At 39.7% G+C, this 19056-nt stretch overlaps 1 protein-coding gene across 2 annotated transcripts in view; it reads right to left on the reverse strand.

The window, feature by feature from the left end:
* Nucleotides 1-387: 387 nt before the first annotated feature.
* IMPG1 (interphotoreceptor matrix proteoglycan 1) overlaps nucleotides 388-19056 on the reverse strand; it is a 174224-nt gene continuing 155555 nt past the window's right edge. For both annotated transcript variants that reach the window (XM_017971221.4, XM_008994700.5), the window contains 3 exons: nucleotides 8324-8522; nucleotides 2941-3013; nucleotides 388-1425 (listed from right to left, as the gene is read on the reverse strand). In XM_017971221.4, coding sequence (XP_017826710.1) covers nucleotides 1348-1425; nucleotides 2941-3013; nucleotides 8324-8522 — 350 coding nt within the window. In that variant the 3' untranslated portion in view covers nucleotides 388-1347. The remainder of the gene's footprint in view (nucleotides 1426-2940; nucleotides 3014-8323; nucleotides 8523-19056) is intronic.

Below are 19056 nucleotides of genomic sequence, written 5' to 3' on the forward strand. Positions count from 1 at the left end.
GCAATGGTGTGATCTTGGCTCACTGTAACCTCCACCTCCTGGGTTCAAGCAATTCTCCTGCCTTGGCCTCCTGAGTAGTGGGGACTACAGGCACATGCCATCACATTCAGCTAATTTTTGTGTTTTGGTAAAGATGGGGTTTTGTAATGTTGCCTAGGAGGGTCTCAAACTCCTGACCTCCAGTGATCCACCTGCCTTGGCCTCACAAAGTGCTGAGATTACAGGCATGAGCCACTGTGCCCAATCTGTTTTATTTTTCAAGCTTACTATTAAATGTTGCTCTTGGTGTTTACTATTTTGTTGTCTTTTGGAAGCATTAACATTTTCATGCTTAAAATCATTTATTGAATCCATAAAGCAAATATACAGAATATCTACTAAAACATAGGCTCATTAAAAATTTATGAGTATAGAGCTTTTATTTTACTGAAATTAAAGTTTTGCATCAAATATATATCTGATATTAGAACATCTAAAAGAGATACAGATTCATTTTCATTAAGTAGCACATTAAAAATGGTCTGAACTGGATTACATTGATGCCAATCTAGGTATACACACACCAAAGTTAGTGTGATGAAGTATTCAATGAAGTTATTTTAGGAAAACATTGTTTATCTGTGATGGAAGAATTGATGATGCCATATAGTACAACTTCACCCTTCTCCCAGTATAGCATCTTCTTTAAAATAGCTGTTTGTAGTAACAAGTAAGATTTTCCATGATATGTATATCTGAACCTCAGTTTCTTTTAAAGAACAATTCAAAGATTATTGGCAACAAAACAGTCTACTATGTAAGCAGTGGTTGCATATAAAACTAATGTGCTTAATAACTGAATAGTGAAGTTTGTGATTATCAGACATTGTAGTCTGGAGCACATATACTCTTACTACAGTGCTTATGCACTACATACATTCATGCATTTAGAGAGAACCTGCATCTCCCTGCATAAGTAGTCATCTTTTAAATGTACATTCTAGCATATAAAGAGTTTGCTTCTCAATAAATTGTTCAGTCTGCAAATAGTAAGTAAGCTGTGCTTGTTGCAAATGATCTGTAATATTTTCAGGGAAGCTGGAAGCAAACCTGGTTGACTATCATCCAAGAATAGTAAAAATATATTTCACTGATTGCATTTTGGGTTTTAATTAATAAGTGTCTTTTGCTTCAGAATTTATTGGTCTTCAATTACATAACTCTTCTATACTTGAAATATGGTGTGTGCCGATTCTCAGTGTTGACTATATGCCTGGATTTTGATGACCAGTGAATATACCTGCCTCTGCTTTCCTTGAGAAAGCAAATCATCTCCTTTGAGACAGCCTAAATGGTAATCTTCAGTTCTTAATTTCCTTCCCAATCTTGATGGTTAAATTCTTCGTATTCTATGGGCAGTAATTCAGAATTTCTTTTACTGATTACCTGAAAGAGAAATAGTTTTAAAAACTCAAGAAATGCCACCCAAGTTTAAACCAATGGTTCATTCCAATATTACTGCCTCTGGTAGATAAGAGGATGTGCTTGCCATTTATGACATCTTTGAAATGTTGAAGATGGCCTCAAAACATTCTTAATTTTATAACCTACTAGCAATGTACTCCATGCCCTTTTAAGCCTATTTAGATTTTCAGGCTGACCCATGTCTTGGAGCACAGGTGGCAAAAAGTCTGTGAATGAGTCACCATATTTCCATCCAACCATAGTAGACACCATTAACGTATTTACAGCATGCTTCCTCATGGAACTCATGTGTCCTCTGAATGTCTGTCAACACAGAAAACCACGTATGTAGCCAGGAATAATTAGTGTTGATACTTCATGTTTGTTGTTCCTGTCATGAAGTAAGAGGTAGTTCTTCAAGTTTACTTCCTACTGTGAAAATTGTCACTTCCTTTTATTTATTTGAAATGTGATCCATAATTCTATTTGGTACTTCAGGATTTAGTTGGACATTTTGTCAATATCAGATCCTGTGTCCTATTGTCATTTTATGGCCCTAGTCTAAACTTTTTCTGTTTTTCCAGTTTTCTTGGTTTCAGAAAATTGAAGTGGCACACATTCTCAGTGTGTGCTTGGATATGTAAAACAATTATTAACATTTGGTGTGATAATCACAGTATCCTTGATTGTATATTGACTGTGATAATTTTTCTAGGTGCCAACTTTGAGGCATTTGTTTTTATCCAGCATTGTAGGCTTTAGATATAGTAGACATTGACTGATTATCACCAATTGTTTCTATCAAAAACTATAATTTTTGAAAATGAGTAGTTTTAGGCTAAAGATTGTCCAAGGATTTTCCACCAGAGTTACTTTAAAAAACTATGTCAACTATAAATAAATTGTTTATAGACAAGTTATTTTTCTTTGTAAAATAAAATTATTTTAGTAAAATAAGTTGATTGTGTGAATATTTTAAAAGAAATGTCTAGGACACCGAAAGAAATATTTATCTGAAGATGAACTTTTAGGAATATTTTGAAGTTTTTCATTGTTCACAAATCATGTTTCTTCATATTTTCTACATATTTTTCCTTTAGCTGATTATTTGAAATTGAAAGAGGCTATCTTAATGTATATAAAATTATTCAATGCCAGGAATATAAATTATTATTGTAAAGATTTCAACCTTAAAATATATTTGATAAATTACATGTACATTTTTATAAGGAAAGATTGGGAATATTATAAAATACTTGGATTGGTTTTGTTATTCTGTTGTTGTATCTACACATTTCAGTTACTCCCAACCTCTGCCTCTGTCCTTCTTGCACTAGAAAATATCTATCCTCCTTAAAACACTAAATTAAAAATAAACAAAAAGTATCTTGCTTTTCTCTATTTAAAATAAGAGTCAGGGACAGAAATATTTTTAATTTCTTTCAAAAGTCAAGTTTAGTAATTAAAACCAACATGTAAGATAAAGTGTAATTTTACCTTGTTATTTTGTTGATTTTGGAACTTTTTAACACTAGTTTTGTATGCTTGATTTTCAGAGTGATCTGGCAACCTACAAAAGAAAGCAAAACATAGTAACTTGTTTCGTGGGCTTATCAGCATTAATAGTAACTACAGCTTTCTACTGTTTTAGTTTTAACATTATGACAAGTGAGAATAGATAGCTTATTTTTGCAGGTGTCTTCTGTTTGAGTTGGAAGAAGTATGCTTTCAGCATTTCCCCCGTTTTGCCTTTTAGTTGGCTTACTATTTCTTAAGCACTGGTGTCAGAAGGATTGCAAAACATAGATTTATTTCTCAAGTTCTGAGTTGTGGTTGCTGAACAACAGCTCTATAAGAGCATATTGTTCATAAAATTTAAACCACAATAAAATGTCACCTTATTCCAGTTAGAATGGCTATTGTCAAAAAGCCAACAAGTGTTGGCAAGGATGTGGAGAGAATATAAATGAGTACAGCAGTTATGGAAAACCGTCTGTAGGATCCTAAAAAATGAAAAATAGAACTACCATATAATCCAGCAATTCCACTACTGGATAGCTATCCAAAGAAAATGAAATCAGCCTATCAAAGAGATATCTGCAGTCCCATGTATATTGCAGCACTATTCATCATACCCAAGATTTGGAGTCAACCTGTGTTCATCAATGGATGAATGGATAAAGAAAATGTGATACATATGTATAATATATGTGATATATAATATAAAATTATATATAATAAAACTCAGTTATAAACAGGATGAAATCCTGTCATTTGCCACACAACATGAATGAACCTGGAAGACATTATATTAAGTGAAATAAGCCAGACACAGAAAAGACAAATACTGCAAGCTCTCACTCATGTGTAATTTAAAAAGCTGATCTCATAGAAACACAAAATAGAACGGTGGTTACCAGAGACTGGGGAGGAGAGGGAGGAGGGCATGATGGAGAGAGATTGGTCAGTGGGTATAAAGTTACAATGAAGCAGGTGGAATACATTCCAGGTCCTGTTGCACAGTAGGATGACTACAGTTAATGATATATATTTCAAAATAGCTAGAAGAGAGGAATTTGAATGTTTTTACTACAAAGAAAGGATAAATGTTTGAGATGATGAGAATGCTAATTACTACAATGAATACATGTATTGAAATACCACATTGTACCCCATCAATATGTACAATTGTGTGTCAAATTTTTTAAAAACACAAATACTTTGAGACTTTTCTATATACATAATTTCCATCAGTGTATATTCATTTTACATTTTGTTTTTCCTCTTTGCATTATAAAACGGGTATAATATTAAGGAGCTATCTTCCTACATATTTTCCCTTATTAGACCTTTTTCTTTTTCCCAACATCTCTTTATTACAATATAAGGGAAAGGCAGAAGGATGGAAAATTCTTTCAGTCCTAGTGCTCAATGGGAAGAAGGCAGAGGAGAGAGAAGGAAAAGCATAGTTTAAGGAGGCTGAGGCCAGGTGCAGTGGCTCATACCCATAATACCAGCACTTTGGTAGGCTGAGGTGGGAGGATTTCTTGAGCCCAGGAGTTTGAGACCAGCCTGGACAATACAGAGTCTCTCTCTGTTGCCGAGCTGGAGTGCAGTGGTGTGATCTTGGCTCACTGCAACCTCTGCCTCCCAGGTTCAAGCAATTCTCCTGCCTCAGCCTCCTGAGTAGCTGGGATTACAGGCACACGCCACTGTGCCCAGTTAATTTTTATAGTTTTAGTAGAGATGGGGTTGGTCCAGGCTGGTCTTAAACTCCTGACCTCAGGTGATCCACTTGAGTATAGCATGTGAGTGAACCTATGACTTTGCTGTAGTTACAACAAGCACTTTCATATGATTAAAACATCCTCATAAATGTCACTTTGTACCATCATTACTGAAACTGTCCCCTATATTTAGAAACAATTTTCATTGTTATAAGTAATGTCACAGAAAGCACATTAGGCCTATTAAATTAAAGGACAAAAGTGAAAATGTAAAAACCTGAAAAGGAAAAGTCACAATCTACTGTTAGACTTAGATTTTTATATGTATACTGATAATTGTAATAAAAGCCTAACTCATTACACCAAAAAAGAAGTTTCAAGTAAGTTCCTAGTACAACAGAATCTATAAATACAACATCTAAAATTGAGGGAAATGTAAAAATGTATGGAGTATAGTTGTAAATATCCTATAGAGGAAAGAGTAGAAGGAAAAATAAAGGTGAAAATGTAATCAGAAACAAGTAACTGAGCAATGGTGCCTGCTCTTCGTGTGTCAGTGGTAGTCTTCTCAGGAGGGCACTTGCTCTCGGTATCATTTCCCTGTCACTTTCAGGTGGAAAAACAAAAATGCAGCTAAATTTACAGCTCTTTAGACAACGCTGTTTTCAAAGGTGCAGCACTTGGTGTTCTCGTGGATTTGTGTCTGAGTTTAGGTTTAAGTGCCAGGTAGGGAATCTGAGTTTTTCCTTACAGGGCTGCCCTTTGTTGGGGAGAAACAGCTCCAATAATGTTAGTAGTTGAGTAGCTTACACTGAGGGGCATCTAACTTATTCATTACCAAAAACCATGAATTTATTCCTGTTATTCCCATTAGATAGATGAGAAATGTGAAGCTTAAGGTCAGGGGGTGGGGAAGTGGCTTAAAGTCATACCTAGTTAGAGGCAGAGTCTTACATTTGGGCGTAACCCTAAAGCCTCTAATTTTAACCAGTGTCTAGTCTATGTTGACTGGGTTTTAATTGGTCAGCTAATCCTTATATAAATAAATTTCATCACATAAATAATGGCATCTTGGGAAGAACTGAAAAAACTGATGGGAGGAGGAGCAGGTCACGGAGACGCACGAGGGACCCTCAGAGCACTGCCGTGGTCCTGTTTCTTCACTGACAGTCTGTCTGAAGTAGCTCATAGGGGCAACAGGGGTTTGTCCTCATGCTGAGCATATCAGAGGTTAATACTTAACATTTAAAAAGGAATATTCACGAAGTTGAAAAGGGCAAAATTGGGGTGACATGGGAGTTTCTTTCTTCTTCCTGAAGAAATTACACATCTTTCCCTCGCTCCCTCCCTTTCTCCCTATCCCTCTTCCTCTCAATAGGGTGCCTGGCACATGGTGCTCAAAAACATTCATTTCATTCCATTAGTCGAAGGAGCGTCAGTTTTCCAATGTATGTGAATCCCTCAAGTCCATATTATGCCCCAGAGACAGGCACAGGTGGAGGAAGTAGAGCACCACCAACCTTTTCAAGAGATGTTTATTTCCAGATCACCTGATGCCTTGCTTTATTGATCTCATGCATGACAAGCTAGAACTAAAATGATTTTTCTCATTAAAGAAAGAGAAATGTTTAAAATTACAAATTGTACAGCCATCTAAAATAACTAAGGCTGATTAAAATAAAAACGGAATACATTCCTGTTCACAAAAGCCACACAAAACCCTCTCCTTATTCACTTTAATCCACCCCTATTCGCTGGCCCTTCCCACTCCTCAACCTTTCTTTGAAATTGCACACACTGGCTGCTCCGAATGTAGTGAGTTCTCTCAGTTGACTGTTTACACTCAATTGCAGATGGAAATGCTTGTTCTATTTCCTTCCCTCTTCTTACTATTGCACTTGACTAGCCTAAAAAAAATTTACACAAGTGTTACATTAACATATTCTCATCATTAAAAAACCCAGACCTCAGTTTTGCTCCATTCCATTGTTAACTGGAAGGATATTTGTGTATCTGTTCTACATTTTTGCCATGAATTTACTTACATGTTAGATCGCATCATACAAAACTGCCAATATTTGATGATTTGTGACAAAATGACAATGCCATATGGTCAAACCTAATATACTTAACGTACAGTATTGTTATTAATTTAGTACATGTACAGGATCCTTTATGCTGCCATTTGCTTCTCATTTAATATGTTGTTTTTCTCTCTATGGAAGCTCCAGTAGACTTATATACATTATTTGCCTTCAGCTGCTGTTTCATAGTAATTAATGCACTGTGTTCTAGATGAACCATTTCCCTATTGATGGGAATGGTTTGTTTCACGACTCAAAGCAGTAATGCTGTGAACATTTTTGTAAGCGTATCTTGGTGCACAGGTGCAACTATTTTTGTAGAAATAATTATCTAAAAGTAGAGTACCTGAGTCAAATTTAAAATTTTATAGATAATAACAAATTTATTTTGAAAAAAGCCTTTTCCAATCTGTACATCCATCAACAATGCTTGATGGAACTAGCTTTCCTTCATATTCCCACACTGAGTATCATCGATCCTCTTTTGCCAAATTCAGATGCTGTCTCCTTATTGTTTTTGGATTTCCCTGATGATAGTGAGATTCACTATTATTTTATTGGTCATATGGATTTCTTCTACGACTTGCACCTGTAGCTGCGCGTTTGAACATTAGGATGTTTGTCTTTATTAATACATGTGGATGCTCATCCTTTGTAGCACAGGTTGCGTGATATAGAAACTTTCCCGCTCCCTTTTTGTTCATAAGGCCACCTTCGTAACACTCTAAATTCTGGTTCCTGAACAGAGAGGCGTTTGTATCTTGCCTCCTTTTCCTCCTTCTAAAAAGCTTCTCTTAACCTTTCTGTCTGGAAATAAAGGAGTGACTAAACACATCCTAACACATTGAGAGAATGGACAGTTATGTAATCACCAGAAATGAGCCTACAAAAAATATTTCATGATATGGAGAAACATTCTAAGTTAAAAAAAAAGAGACTATCAGACAAGAAATTTAGATTCTATTGTGCTTTAGAAAATTACACATAAATCAATTTTATATAAACATAAACACCAAAAGACAACAGTTAATGTGTTGAATTAACTGTTTTTCAATTTTATATAAACATGAATGCCAAAAGAATAATGTGTTGAATTAACAGGATTTTTATTTTTTTCTCATAATTTTCTACATTTCCCAGCTTTCTTAATGATGAAAGCTCTTATGTTTGCTATCAGGGGAAAGATCAAATTTTATGCACAAATACATCCCCAGTTAAGGTAGTAGACCAAGTATTCCGTCTTTTAAAGCTGATACGGGTTCTTTTTTTCTTCCCTATTGGTCTTAAGAAAATATTGCTGGGAAGCCTAGAGCAGGGTTCTCAAAGTGGGGTCCTAGGACCAGCAGCATCAGCCTTACCTGAGCCTCACCCAGACCTACTGAATTAGAAACAGGGCATAGCAAGGTGAAGCCCTGTTGTTTTAACAGGCCTTTTCCTGGGTGATTCCGATGCTCACTAAAGTTTAAAAACCATGGATTGAAAGAACCATATGAATTTACTCTAATGATGGGTTTCTCAGAAATGTGAGTAATGAGTTCTCGGATCTGTGAGTTAGCGTGCTTGACCCACCTGCATGGAGCTCCCTTTCCCTGCAGGACCTCACACTCCTTTGTGCCAGGGCCACAGAGGCCAGGGTTTAGACCGTCCAGCGCCCCCTGGCTCTCATATCCTGCTTTGCAGCGACACTCTGCTTCCTCAGTCCACTCGTTCTTTACACACTGGGCAAATTCGCCGCAGGCCAGGAACTTGCAGGGATCTGCTTGATCAGCTGTAAAAAATGGGGCAGATTTTAACGAATGTATGAATATCTAAGCAGTGGAACTGGCAGCAGTCAAAGGCAAGAGACCAGATACATTTGATATCACCTCATTTTGGAGTGGGTTGCACAGTTGTAGCGAAAAGAAACGGGAGGGAAAAGAGAACCACACTCTGTATCTTAGAAAACTGAATTTGTAAACACAGTGTTATTATATTTAGCTCCAAATATAATTATTTACAACTTTTAGCATGCATCAAAATCATCTGGAGACCTGGTTAAAATGGATTCCAGAGCCCCACACTCAGCGTTCCTGCGCAGGTGGCGGGGAATGGGGACTGAGAAGTTCAGTTTCTAAAACGGTTCCAGGTGATGCTGATGCATCTGGTCTGGGGAGCAACATTTTGAAAACTACTGCATTAGAGAATTAGGTATGTTTTGTTACTTAGCTTTTTTTTAAGTAAGCATTTATAAAGCAGTCAAGTCATTTATGTGAACAGTTTTGAGAACTCAGGATGATTTCCTGATTTTAAAAATAAATTTCTCTGACTCTCTTGCAAGGCCCTAATGTTAGAGATTCATTCTTTTGGATTATTTCTTCCTTATTAAAATTTAGATTCTCTTCTTTCTTGTCCTTAGTTATTCTATTTTACTCTGCTTCTAATTCTATAGGGTTGTCTCCAATTCTTTGGAAAGCGGATTAGAAATCAAGAGAATCTCAGATATCTAGCTCTGGAAGGCCACTGGCCCCTGTCTGCCTTTTCTTATCCTTATAGAGCTGAGCACTTTAAGCAGCTCAGTAGAGAAGCAACTGGCCAGAGTCCCCAAGAGCCGATGGCAGAAGCAGAACAGGTCTCTTGTCATCAGACTGCAGTTGTTTCTGACCAGGAAGGTTTCCTGATTGATCACAGCAGCCATTTACTTTTCAGATTATTCTTTCACCAAACACCTATTATGTGCAAAGAACGAGGGAGCAGGCAACAGTAAAGCCATTCTTCCAAGGAATTTGGAGAAGTAAGTAATGGATACAGAAAATTCTACACAAGAAACCCAATATCTTATCCAGAACAGAACTTTATTTTATTTTTTGAGAATAGAGTTTTGCTCTGTCACCCAGGCTAGAGTGCAGTGGTACAATCTTGGCTTACTGCAACCTTTGTCTCCCAGGTTCAAGTGATTCTCCTGCCCCAGCCTCCCAAGTAGCTGGGATTACAGGTACCTACCACCATGCCCAACTAATTTTTGTATTTTTAGTAGAGATGAGGTTTTTCCAGGCTGCTCTTGAACCCTTGACCTCAGGCGATCTGCCCCCCTCAGCCTCCCAAAGTGCTGGGATTACAGGCATGAGCCACCACACCTGGCCACCAGCACAGAGCTTTAAATAAGCTCTCAGGAAGATACGTTTGGAGAAGAGAGCATCATGGAGGGGATTGCTTTGAAGTGAGTATTTAGAGTGGGTTGCATTTTTCCATAGAAAGACTAGGAAAGGCATTCCAATTGGAGGCAGCAGCGGGAGCAGAGCCACAGAACCCGGAAAGCAACAGAAATGGGAAGAGAGAGCAGAGGGAACTCAGGAAGGAGCAAAGACTTGTGGATGAAAAGGAAGGGAACTAAGACTAGAAAGGTAAGTTAAGACCAGTATCTAAATGCAGTGCTAAGGAATCTGGACTTTATAGGCAGGTAGGAGCTATGGAGGATTTTTGAGCAAGGGAAGGCTATGATAATTGTACTTTATAGTAGAACTTAGAATTTTTAGAATTAGGATGACTAGATATAATCTGGTCCAATATTTCCCTAGAGGGAACATTTGCTGTACTCTAATTCAGCAGGATTTGATAAATTTTATACTAAAAAAGTTCAGTGACTAAGGTTTTTAAAATGCTATGTGAAATAAATCTAATTTTCCTCTTTAGTCTTGTTCTTTCTTCTTCCAAGCCCAACCCCTTCTCTTTTTAATTTTAAACTTCTTAGGGTCGTTAATAAGCTAATTTCTATTGTGAATCTTTGAGCTGAGAATGTATTCAGCTGCTTTGCCAAACTGACCACAGAAACGCTGTGTAGGGATAGGTAGAGGCGAGAGCTTCAGTGGTAAAAAGGCGTTAAAGTGAGGGAGATCCGTGCGACCAGCCAAATGTTTCAGCAAGAGCAGGTACTTGAAAACATGCTTTTGAATCTGCCATCAAGGTAGACCTGCCAAGTCTTCCTGTGAAGTTGTATTTCTCTGAAGCTTGTGGGTCCCTTATGGACACTAGAACCCGGCTTTCCCTTCCTCACAGTTCCTAAAGCTGGTCATGTTTAGGGATCCTTATCGCTGATTAGGAAATAACTCAAATTCACATTGACAACCCAGGTGATTTCACATCTAGGACTTGATTTAGTAAATAACAGCTGTCAGCAACTTTACACTCAGGACTGTGGCCTTGGAAATAGAAGCCGGGAGAAAGTAGTCAGAGGTTCCATTTCCTTCTCTCTGCAGTGGAGAAATAGATTTAACTTGGAAGGCTGACTGAGCGTACAAATTCCGTCCTTCTAGAGTAACAGGAGATGTAGGATAACCAAAAGAGTTTCCTTATGATAATAAATAGTCATATTTTACCATAATTTCCTTCAGCGCAGCCAGGAATGATTTATGCATCAGTAAAGTGCATAATAGGCAACACTGGAAAAACAGATTTATCCAAATCTGGGGGCCCAGAATTGGGTATAACTGAAGAACAATTTCGACCAGTTTATAAATTGCTTGCTTTCCCCACGTTATTTATTCAGGACCAGTCTACAGAGAAGAAGTAGGAAACTTTAAATAGCCAAGCTTAGGTTTTGTTTGCTGTGTATTTCTTCATGGGTACAAGACGACGAAGACAACCTCCATTCATTCAACAAATATTGACTTAGCCTTTCAAAACCTTCAGCTCTAAGAATTTCAGACCAGCTGATTGTTTTAATGTTCATTTTTATCAAGATATAAAATTTTACATTTCAGGTAGAATTTTGAGAGCTAGAAGGCATTTTAGAGACGTTCTTGACTAATTCATTCACTTTACAGATAAGGAAGCTGAGAGTCAGTGTTGCTGCCAAGGGCATGTCTGTGCTGAAGTCCTCTGACTGGTCTCACCGCCCTCCCTTTGTGGGCTGGGTGAGAAGTTCCAGGGAAGGGCACAGCCCCAAGGGGAAGCTATTGGACCACTTTGCTAATATATTGGTCCACTTTGCTAATACAGCAAGTGAAGGCAATTAGAATTAGAGTCAAAATGAGAGACTTTATAACACAAATTTGTAAAGCAACTCACACTGTTTCCACTCTTATTATCTTAAAAATGTTTTCCCTAGGTATTTTGATAACCCTCTTCGTCATTTTTCAAGGAACCGCTAAAACTTTAGGCTTTAGGCAAAGACTGAGGACCGGATGTGGGCTGATTCCAGGGAGGAAGAGCCATGGAAGGGATAGGAAAGATTGGCTCTATGTAGATGAATGAGAGTTTAAATGGTAGAACTTTTGTAAGCAAAATTTTCCCTATGTTTTCATTTTCTGTAGTTGCCATATCCTAAAGCAGCCTCTCGTTATTTTCCTTAGAATAATGAACTTATTCATGGGTAGGCCATACCAATAGTTGTCTCTTCCTTTATTATTTTTTTTTGAAGTGGAGTCCCCCTCCACACCTCTCATTGCCCAGGCTGGACTGCAATGGTGCCATCTCTGCTCACTGCAACTTCCACCTCCTGGGTTCAGTGATTCTCCTGACTCAGCCTGCTGAGTAGCTGGGACTACAGGCACCTGCTACCACGTCCCACTAATTTTTGTATTCTTACTAGAGACAGGTTTCACCATGTTGGCCAGGCTGGTATCAAACGTCTGACCTCAGGTGATCTGCCCACGGTGGCCCCCAAAAGTGCTGGGATTACAGGCATAAGCTACCATTCCTGGTCTCGTTCTCTTCCTTAACACATCCCAGAGCATGTGTACAAGACAAATTAGTTTGAACTTCCTACTCTTTGCTACCGATTTGATCAATAATAATAATCTCTTTGCTATGCTGCAACAACTGAAAATGTTCTGCTCTGAACATGGTCAAAAGCTTTGAAAGAGACTTGAGATCAATAGATTAGGGAGAAAAAAGTAGATGCTGTTGTCTAGAAGAATATTTTCAAGTCATGATCAAATTGTGTGTGGGTCTAAGGAAGTGAAATCTTCATGACTGGTCTTTGGACGAATTGGTCTATAACTGCCTTTGCTGGCTGGATTTGTTTAAGTTCCCTTCAACCCATTTATTTTTATGGTTGGCGCTACAGAGAGAATTCACCATGGTGAATTCAATATATACCTAGTATGGTTTGGGGCATCCTCTGGGCTTACTATAATTGCTTGCTAGCAAAATGACTTAGTTTTCTATTCCATGAGGATAGCTCTTCTGCACAGCAAATTTGACAGTCTCTCCACAGAGGCAGTCCAGGGCACTTGACCTCAGCAAGCTGAGCAGCGTCAGTGCCTGCTCCTTAGCAGTTGGTGGGAAGGTCCAGGTCTAGCTTGGCATGCAGAGGTCTGGGTCTAGTCTACTAGCATCCCAGTAGATTCTGGCTATAGTTAGAATAGCCATGTCATTGCATTTCAGGCCTTGTCCCTGGAGCGTCCCCGGAGTGTCCTCGGGGATCATGACCTTGAACCTCCAGCTTCAGTGGAAAGGGCAGTTATTTATATAAACAGGGAGCTCACACTTATCGAGGGCAATTATGTGTTTGGCACTGTCCTAGGCACTTCACTTTTAATGTGTGTCTTCAATAATATTCACAGCAGCCTCTCAAATCCATATGGATATTGCTGACATCATGTTCATCGGTGAGAAAACTGAAGCTCGTTTTAGCTAGTAAGTATGATCCAAGATTAACATTCCTATCTGGCTGTTTACAATGTTTGGCTTTTTAAATCATTCTAGAGGTTTTCAAATATGGGGTTTCCAGGAGACACCTCAGGACTGCAAGGGGCTCATAAGGGATGAGGGAAAGAGAGTGAGAGGCCCCCTTCCACACCTGCATTGCCATCCCACTGGCAGAGGTATCAGACTTCTATGAATGCTTTCCTTTGAATAAAGGCTCCCCTAACTAAACAGAAGCTCAAATCCATTGTCTGCTCCACCCTTTCATGAGGCAGAATGTTTCTTGTAGAAAGTACAGTCTGACACTACAGTGGCTCCATTTTTTCCCCCTTTTTTAATATGACAGCAATGAACATGGCTTGAAATAAGTAAGCTGCCATGTAGGGCTTGGAAATATTTGTATCATTCAGAGATTTACAGTGTAAGCGCATTGGATGTATCAGTTTCTCCCTGGATTTGCTTATATAATGTCTTCTGTGTGCATTTCAAAGGTACTCAGAAGCAATCCCAATTGGTGACTGAGGAAGTTTCCCAGCTCTCTCCATTGTGTGATCAAAAAGCATTTCAATGAATGTCCCCTGCCTGCAGGGAAGACCTTGAGGCATTTTAAAGTTAAAAAACATCATGGTCCTTGTTAATAAAAAGTTTATAAATTCATGGAGATCATAGGTCCCTGGGGGTCCAAGACTTCCTCTTTTTCAAGCCTCTTGTTTCTGGTCCCAAGTGTACTCATGTTTGTCAGACTTGAAAATAGGCTTTCCCTTGTTGCCCGACTTCAGAGGGTCCAGCAATAGGAAAGCCTATTTGCAGGCCTGACAAACACTCCCTTTTCTCCAACTCAAGATTGTGCCGTCGGCGACTGCTCCCCCTGAGCCCTGCTCTGCCCCTCAACCTTGTCCTGCTCTTGCCGCATGTCCTACTGGGTGTGTACTGAGTGTTTACCTCCCTAACCTTTATCATTTCATCATCTCCTTCTTTTGCGCTGTTCCATCTTACTCACATGTTAGGCAGAAAGCGAAACATTTCTTTTGACTGGATCCCGTCCAAGGGCAAGCAAGGTTTCAGCTCAGGTTGCCTGTAAAATTCAGGCTTCACCTGGACTGGCCAGGCTGAGGCTGGTTCTCTTTCGTGGACATTTTTTCCAGTGCGATAAAACCTATTTCTCGCTAGATGGCGCTCAATAGCAAAAGAAGCCAGAGTAAACTTCGGGAATGACATTTTAGGCACCGCAGCTGATTTCTGACTTCTTAAAAACCACTGTGGCTTGCGCGTTGGAGGAGGGAAGCGAGGTCTGCAAGGAATTCACGCGGTAGCAGGAGCAGCTCCAGGGAACCGCTGATAGAGCCATTATTACTCCGTGATTACAGCGGCAGATCGGGCCTGCCCGGCCGGGGTAATGTGTGGAAACTCCTGGATCACCTTTTCCCGCTTCAAAAAGGCAGAGCTACGACTCTAGAGTCCAGAGGCAGGCGGACCTGTCGCTTCCCGAGCTGCCACGCCCTGGCGCCAAGCGTGACTAAGCTTCACGCCTGAACAAAGTGACAGGTTTTGGTTGTGTAGGCGAGGGGGGCAACCCCGCCGCCTGCGCGCTCCTTCTGGCTGCTGCGGGAAACTGCGAGGCCGCCTCGTCCTCCCCTTCCCCACTCATCACCAAGGCTTTGTGGTCATGTTTTGTTGATGGTGAGGAGGTGAAAGGGTCGTTCATTCGTTTGCCTGGGGCATCGCATCACAATCAATAGCAATCTGCAGGAGGCACAGCCCGAGTGCCCGCCATGTTTCAGGAGCCCATGAAAATGTTTTCTTTAAAATAAGAATGAAAAAATTAATACAACCCATACTGGATGATATTCACTTTTGTACTCACGAAGTTAAGGTATAATTTTAATATTCTTGATTAATATTAATATTTTTTATTAATAGTCGTGAAGGCAAAGGGCCCAGAGCCCAGGAAGTCTTAATGAGGCCCTGGTAGTCTGACAGTTCTCTTCTTAAGGCGTGAATATCACTTTTACATAGTGCTTGGGGCTTGGCAATTAGTAATTTGAATAAATATGTCCCTGCACTGAGGTTTCGTCTGAGATGTAAGACAGGGACCTCACAGCTTCCACCAAATCCTGAGAAGGTTGTGGGGTGAGTTGTACCTTCAGAGGGAATGGACCTGCTCTTCTGTTCTATCAATGAAGGAACCTCAGAAGAGTGCCCCAGGAGGGGAGGCCTGACCCGTGGAAATTGTCTGTGGTCTTGGGAACATAGGTTAGCATCTCTGGCTCTCACTTTTCTCTTCCATAAAATGGAGTGTTTAAATCAAGAGATCACTAATCTGCCTCCAACTCAAATATACATCTTCCATTCTGCATGTTCTACAGCCAATGGAGGTGGTTCACGATACCTCCAGAAATGTAGATACAATTCAGTGATTCAAAGAAATCTTAAAATATATAAGTTTAAGTTATTGTGGATTGCTTCATTATTTTGTTATAAAATGTTTGGCTTATGGCTTATTGCTGGAAGGTAGATTAGAATGAAAATATTCAATGATAAACAGCACATAGCACAGCACCATGCACATGTTTGGAGCTTAATACACATTTGTAGAATTAAGATAACAGGAGTTCTTTCCAGTTTAAAGGGGCAAGTAAATGTAATAGACATTAGGTTTCATTTCAGTTCTCCGCCACTCTCAAGAACCACCACCACAACTAATTATAGTAGGCTCTCAATAATCCTTTTTTTGTGTGTGAGTGGTATGTCACTACCCTCACACATCTTGCCCTGGATGTGAAGGTGAAGAATTGTCTCAGCTTTCAGCCATATTATCATTATCTGCCAAACAGAGGTGTTCTGGATGGACTGGTGCTAGGGTGGTGGCCTACGTGTCCCAGGATCAGCGAGTGGAGGGATAATTCTGGTCCTAGGGGAGCTGGGAGGAGGCCCTGAAGCTGGGCTAAGGCACAGACTTGTGTGAAGGGGTTTGCATTAAGGGATTGGTGGAAGAGCTCCAGGAGCATCTTAAGGAAGCTCCATGTGGTGTTTGGGTGTGGAACAAGGGCACAGACTGAAACCCTGTAGAGAGGTGAAATGTGTCTGGCAGTCCAGCCAGGTCTGGGGCCTCTAGTGAAGGCAGATGTCAAACAGAAAATCTGCAATGCTATGCATCTCAGGAGGCAAAGGACCAGCAGTGTGACCCCAGGAGAAAGGGCCAGCGATGTAAGAGATGAGAGGGCAAATGAAGAGTGAACAGGCTGAGGAGAACCACCTAGAAGGAGACTTCCTGTGACTGCTCCAGCTGCTCTAGCAGTACATATAAAGGGGATACTTGGGCACTCAGGACTTTTGTTTCTGAGAGTAAGCATTTTTTTTTTTTTTCAATTCTAACACCAGGCCAAAATATGATAAACTTCATTTGGTGAAGTGTAGAAACTAACAGAATTCATTTAGGATTGATTAAACTGAAGTTTGTTGTCACTTTTTCTAAATAAACAACCTTTCTAACGCAGTTAGGAGGGCTTATAAAATTCCTTTTTGAAAAGAGGTTATAGGGTAGAGTTGAAGATGGCACAGAAATCTGGCTTTGAATTCTAGAGCTGCAGCATTTAGTAATTTTGTGATCAGCAAAAGGCAAATTTCTGAAACAATTTCTGCAACTGTATAGTAGGGGAAAATGATATCTACTTTGCATAGTTATTAAGATTAAAACTTGTGTCAATAGCAACTATTATTGTCATGAATTAACAGTAATATTATTGTCATTATTGTGAGAAGTGACACATACCACCTTTTCAGAGCAGTTCAGAGTCTTAATTATGCATTTTCCAGGGAAAAGAAGTTTGTTGATCCACATTTTCGTGAAAGCATCCTGTATGTCAGACTGTAATTAATTTTAATATTTACCATTTACCAGCCTTGAGGGCTGCCCATTTTTGAGGAGGCTTCTTAGAAATTCAAGGAGAGAATAAGTTATATGTGGTTTTGCATTTTTGAAATCTTCAGCCTGCACAACTAACTAGCATAAAAGCCCTACATGCTTCTGAAGAATTTTCACAGCAGCCTAAATGAAAGATGACTCCAGTTGCTGGAGATGCTGGCAGAATACTGAGCAAGCTGTGATTTATTCAGTTTTTCAGTTGATAAATCACAGAAAGTTCTAACACTGGTTTATACTTTTTATGTCACAGGTTCATTTATCCAGGGGTTTTTAGAAAGGTGAATGGCACACCTAACACAGTAATAACAGCAGTTGCTTCTCATACATGCCTGCACCTCTGCAGATGTTATTTGGCCTAATGGATTGCTAATCCTCATTTAGAGGATGCATCCAGGAGTTCACATGCTGATCTGAATGTGGAATGATATTTACCAAAAACCTCATGAGAATTTCCAAATTCTCTCTTCTCCTTAGTTCAAAAGTTGTTGTGGAATAATGTATCACTCTCCCAGCATTGTGACCACAAATTACTTTCTACCCTGACATTAAGCAAAATAAAAGAGAAAGACTTAATTGGGATTTGTTTCAAATTTTACAAATGAAACTAAATAAATTGGGCATTGCCTGTAAATAAAATAAAATTGGGGCATAGACAAGAAATACTATTCTGGGCTAGACATGGTGGCTCACACCTGTAATCCCAGCACTTTGGGAGGCTGAGGCAGTCAGATCGCTTGAGGCCATGAGTTCAAGACCAGCCCGGCCAAAATGGTGAAACCCGGTCTTCACTAAAAACAAAAAAATTAGGTGGGCATGGTAGTGCGCCCTGTAATCCCAGCTACTTGGGAGGCTGAGACAGGAGAATCACTATAACGTGGGAGGTGGAAGTTGCACTGAGCCGAGATTACGCCATTGCACTCCAGCCTTAGTGACAGAGCCAGACTCCATCTCAAAAACAAAACAAAACAAACAAACAGAAAACCAAATACTATTCTGACCAAGACAGTCTTCACATTCCCCTCAGCTTCATTAAACATTTTTTCCCTTCAAGACAGGGTCTCACTCTGTCACTCAGACTGGAGTGCAGTGGTGCAAGTAGCTGGGACTACAGGCATGTGCCACCAGGCCCAGATAATTTTTGCTTTTTTTGTGTGTGTGTAGAGACAGGGGTTTCACCATGTTGCCCAGGTTGGTCCTGAACTCCTGGGCTCAAGCAATCCACCTGCCTCCCAAAGTGCTGAGATTACAGGCGTGAACCACCAATCCCCGCCTTCACTAAACTTAAGACAAACAAGGTTTTCAACCTCCTTTTTCTTAGAGCAGTGAGTTAAAAAAACTTGTAATTGCAAATTCTATGTTCCTTTGAGATGTAAATCTTTTAAAAAGCCTCTTACCACATTTACAACTCAGGAATGATATGCTCCAGGGCCTGGGGGCCATCCCTTTGAAATGTAATCCTCAAGGAAGTTAGCAACAGTCTCTGGGTCTCTGTGGAAAGGTCGGAACCTAACTTTGGAGCGCACCTTGCTCTAAGTTGTAAAAACAAGAGGTAGACAACCTGTGTCCAGGTTCTCAATTTCCATTTCATTCCAGCCTCACTGGAGTCTGGCCTCTCTGCCCTTGCTGTTCCACTAGCTTGCTGTTGTAAAGGGTTCTGATGACCTTTGAACTGTCCACTTATATGCCCTCTACTCTATTCACTCACAGCTGCTAAAATTATGGGCTTCTCTCTCTTCTGCTCTTCTCTGTTTTG

The sequence above is a fragment of the Callithrix jacchus genome, chromosome 4 (genome assembly GCF_049354715.1).
Source record: "Callithrix jacchus isolate 240 chromosome 4, calJac240_pri, whole genome shotgun sequence".
Taxonomy (NCBI): domain Eukaryota; kingdom Metazoa; phylum Chordata; class Mammalia; order Primates; family Cebidae; genus Callithrix; species Callithrix jacchus.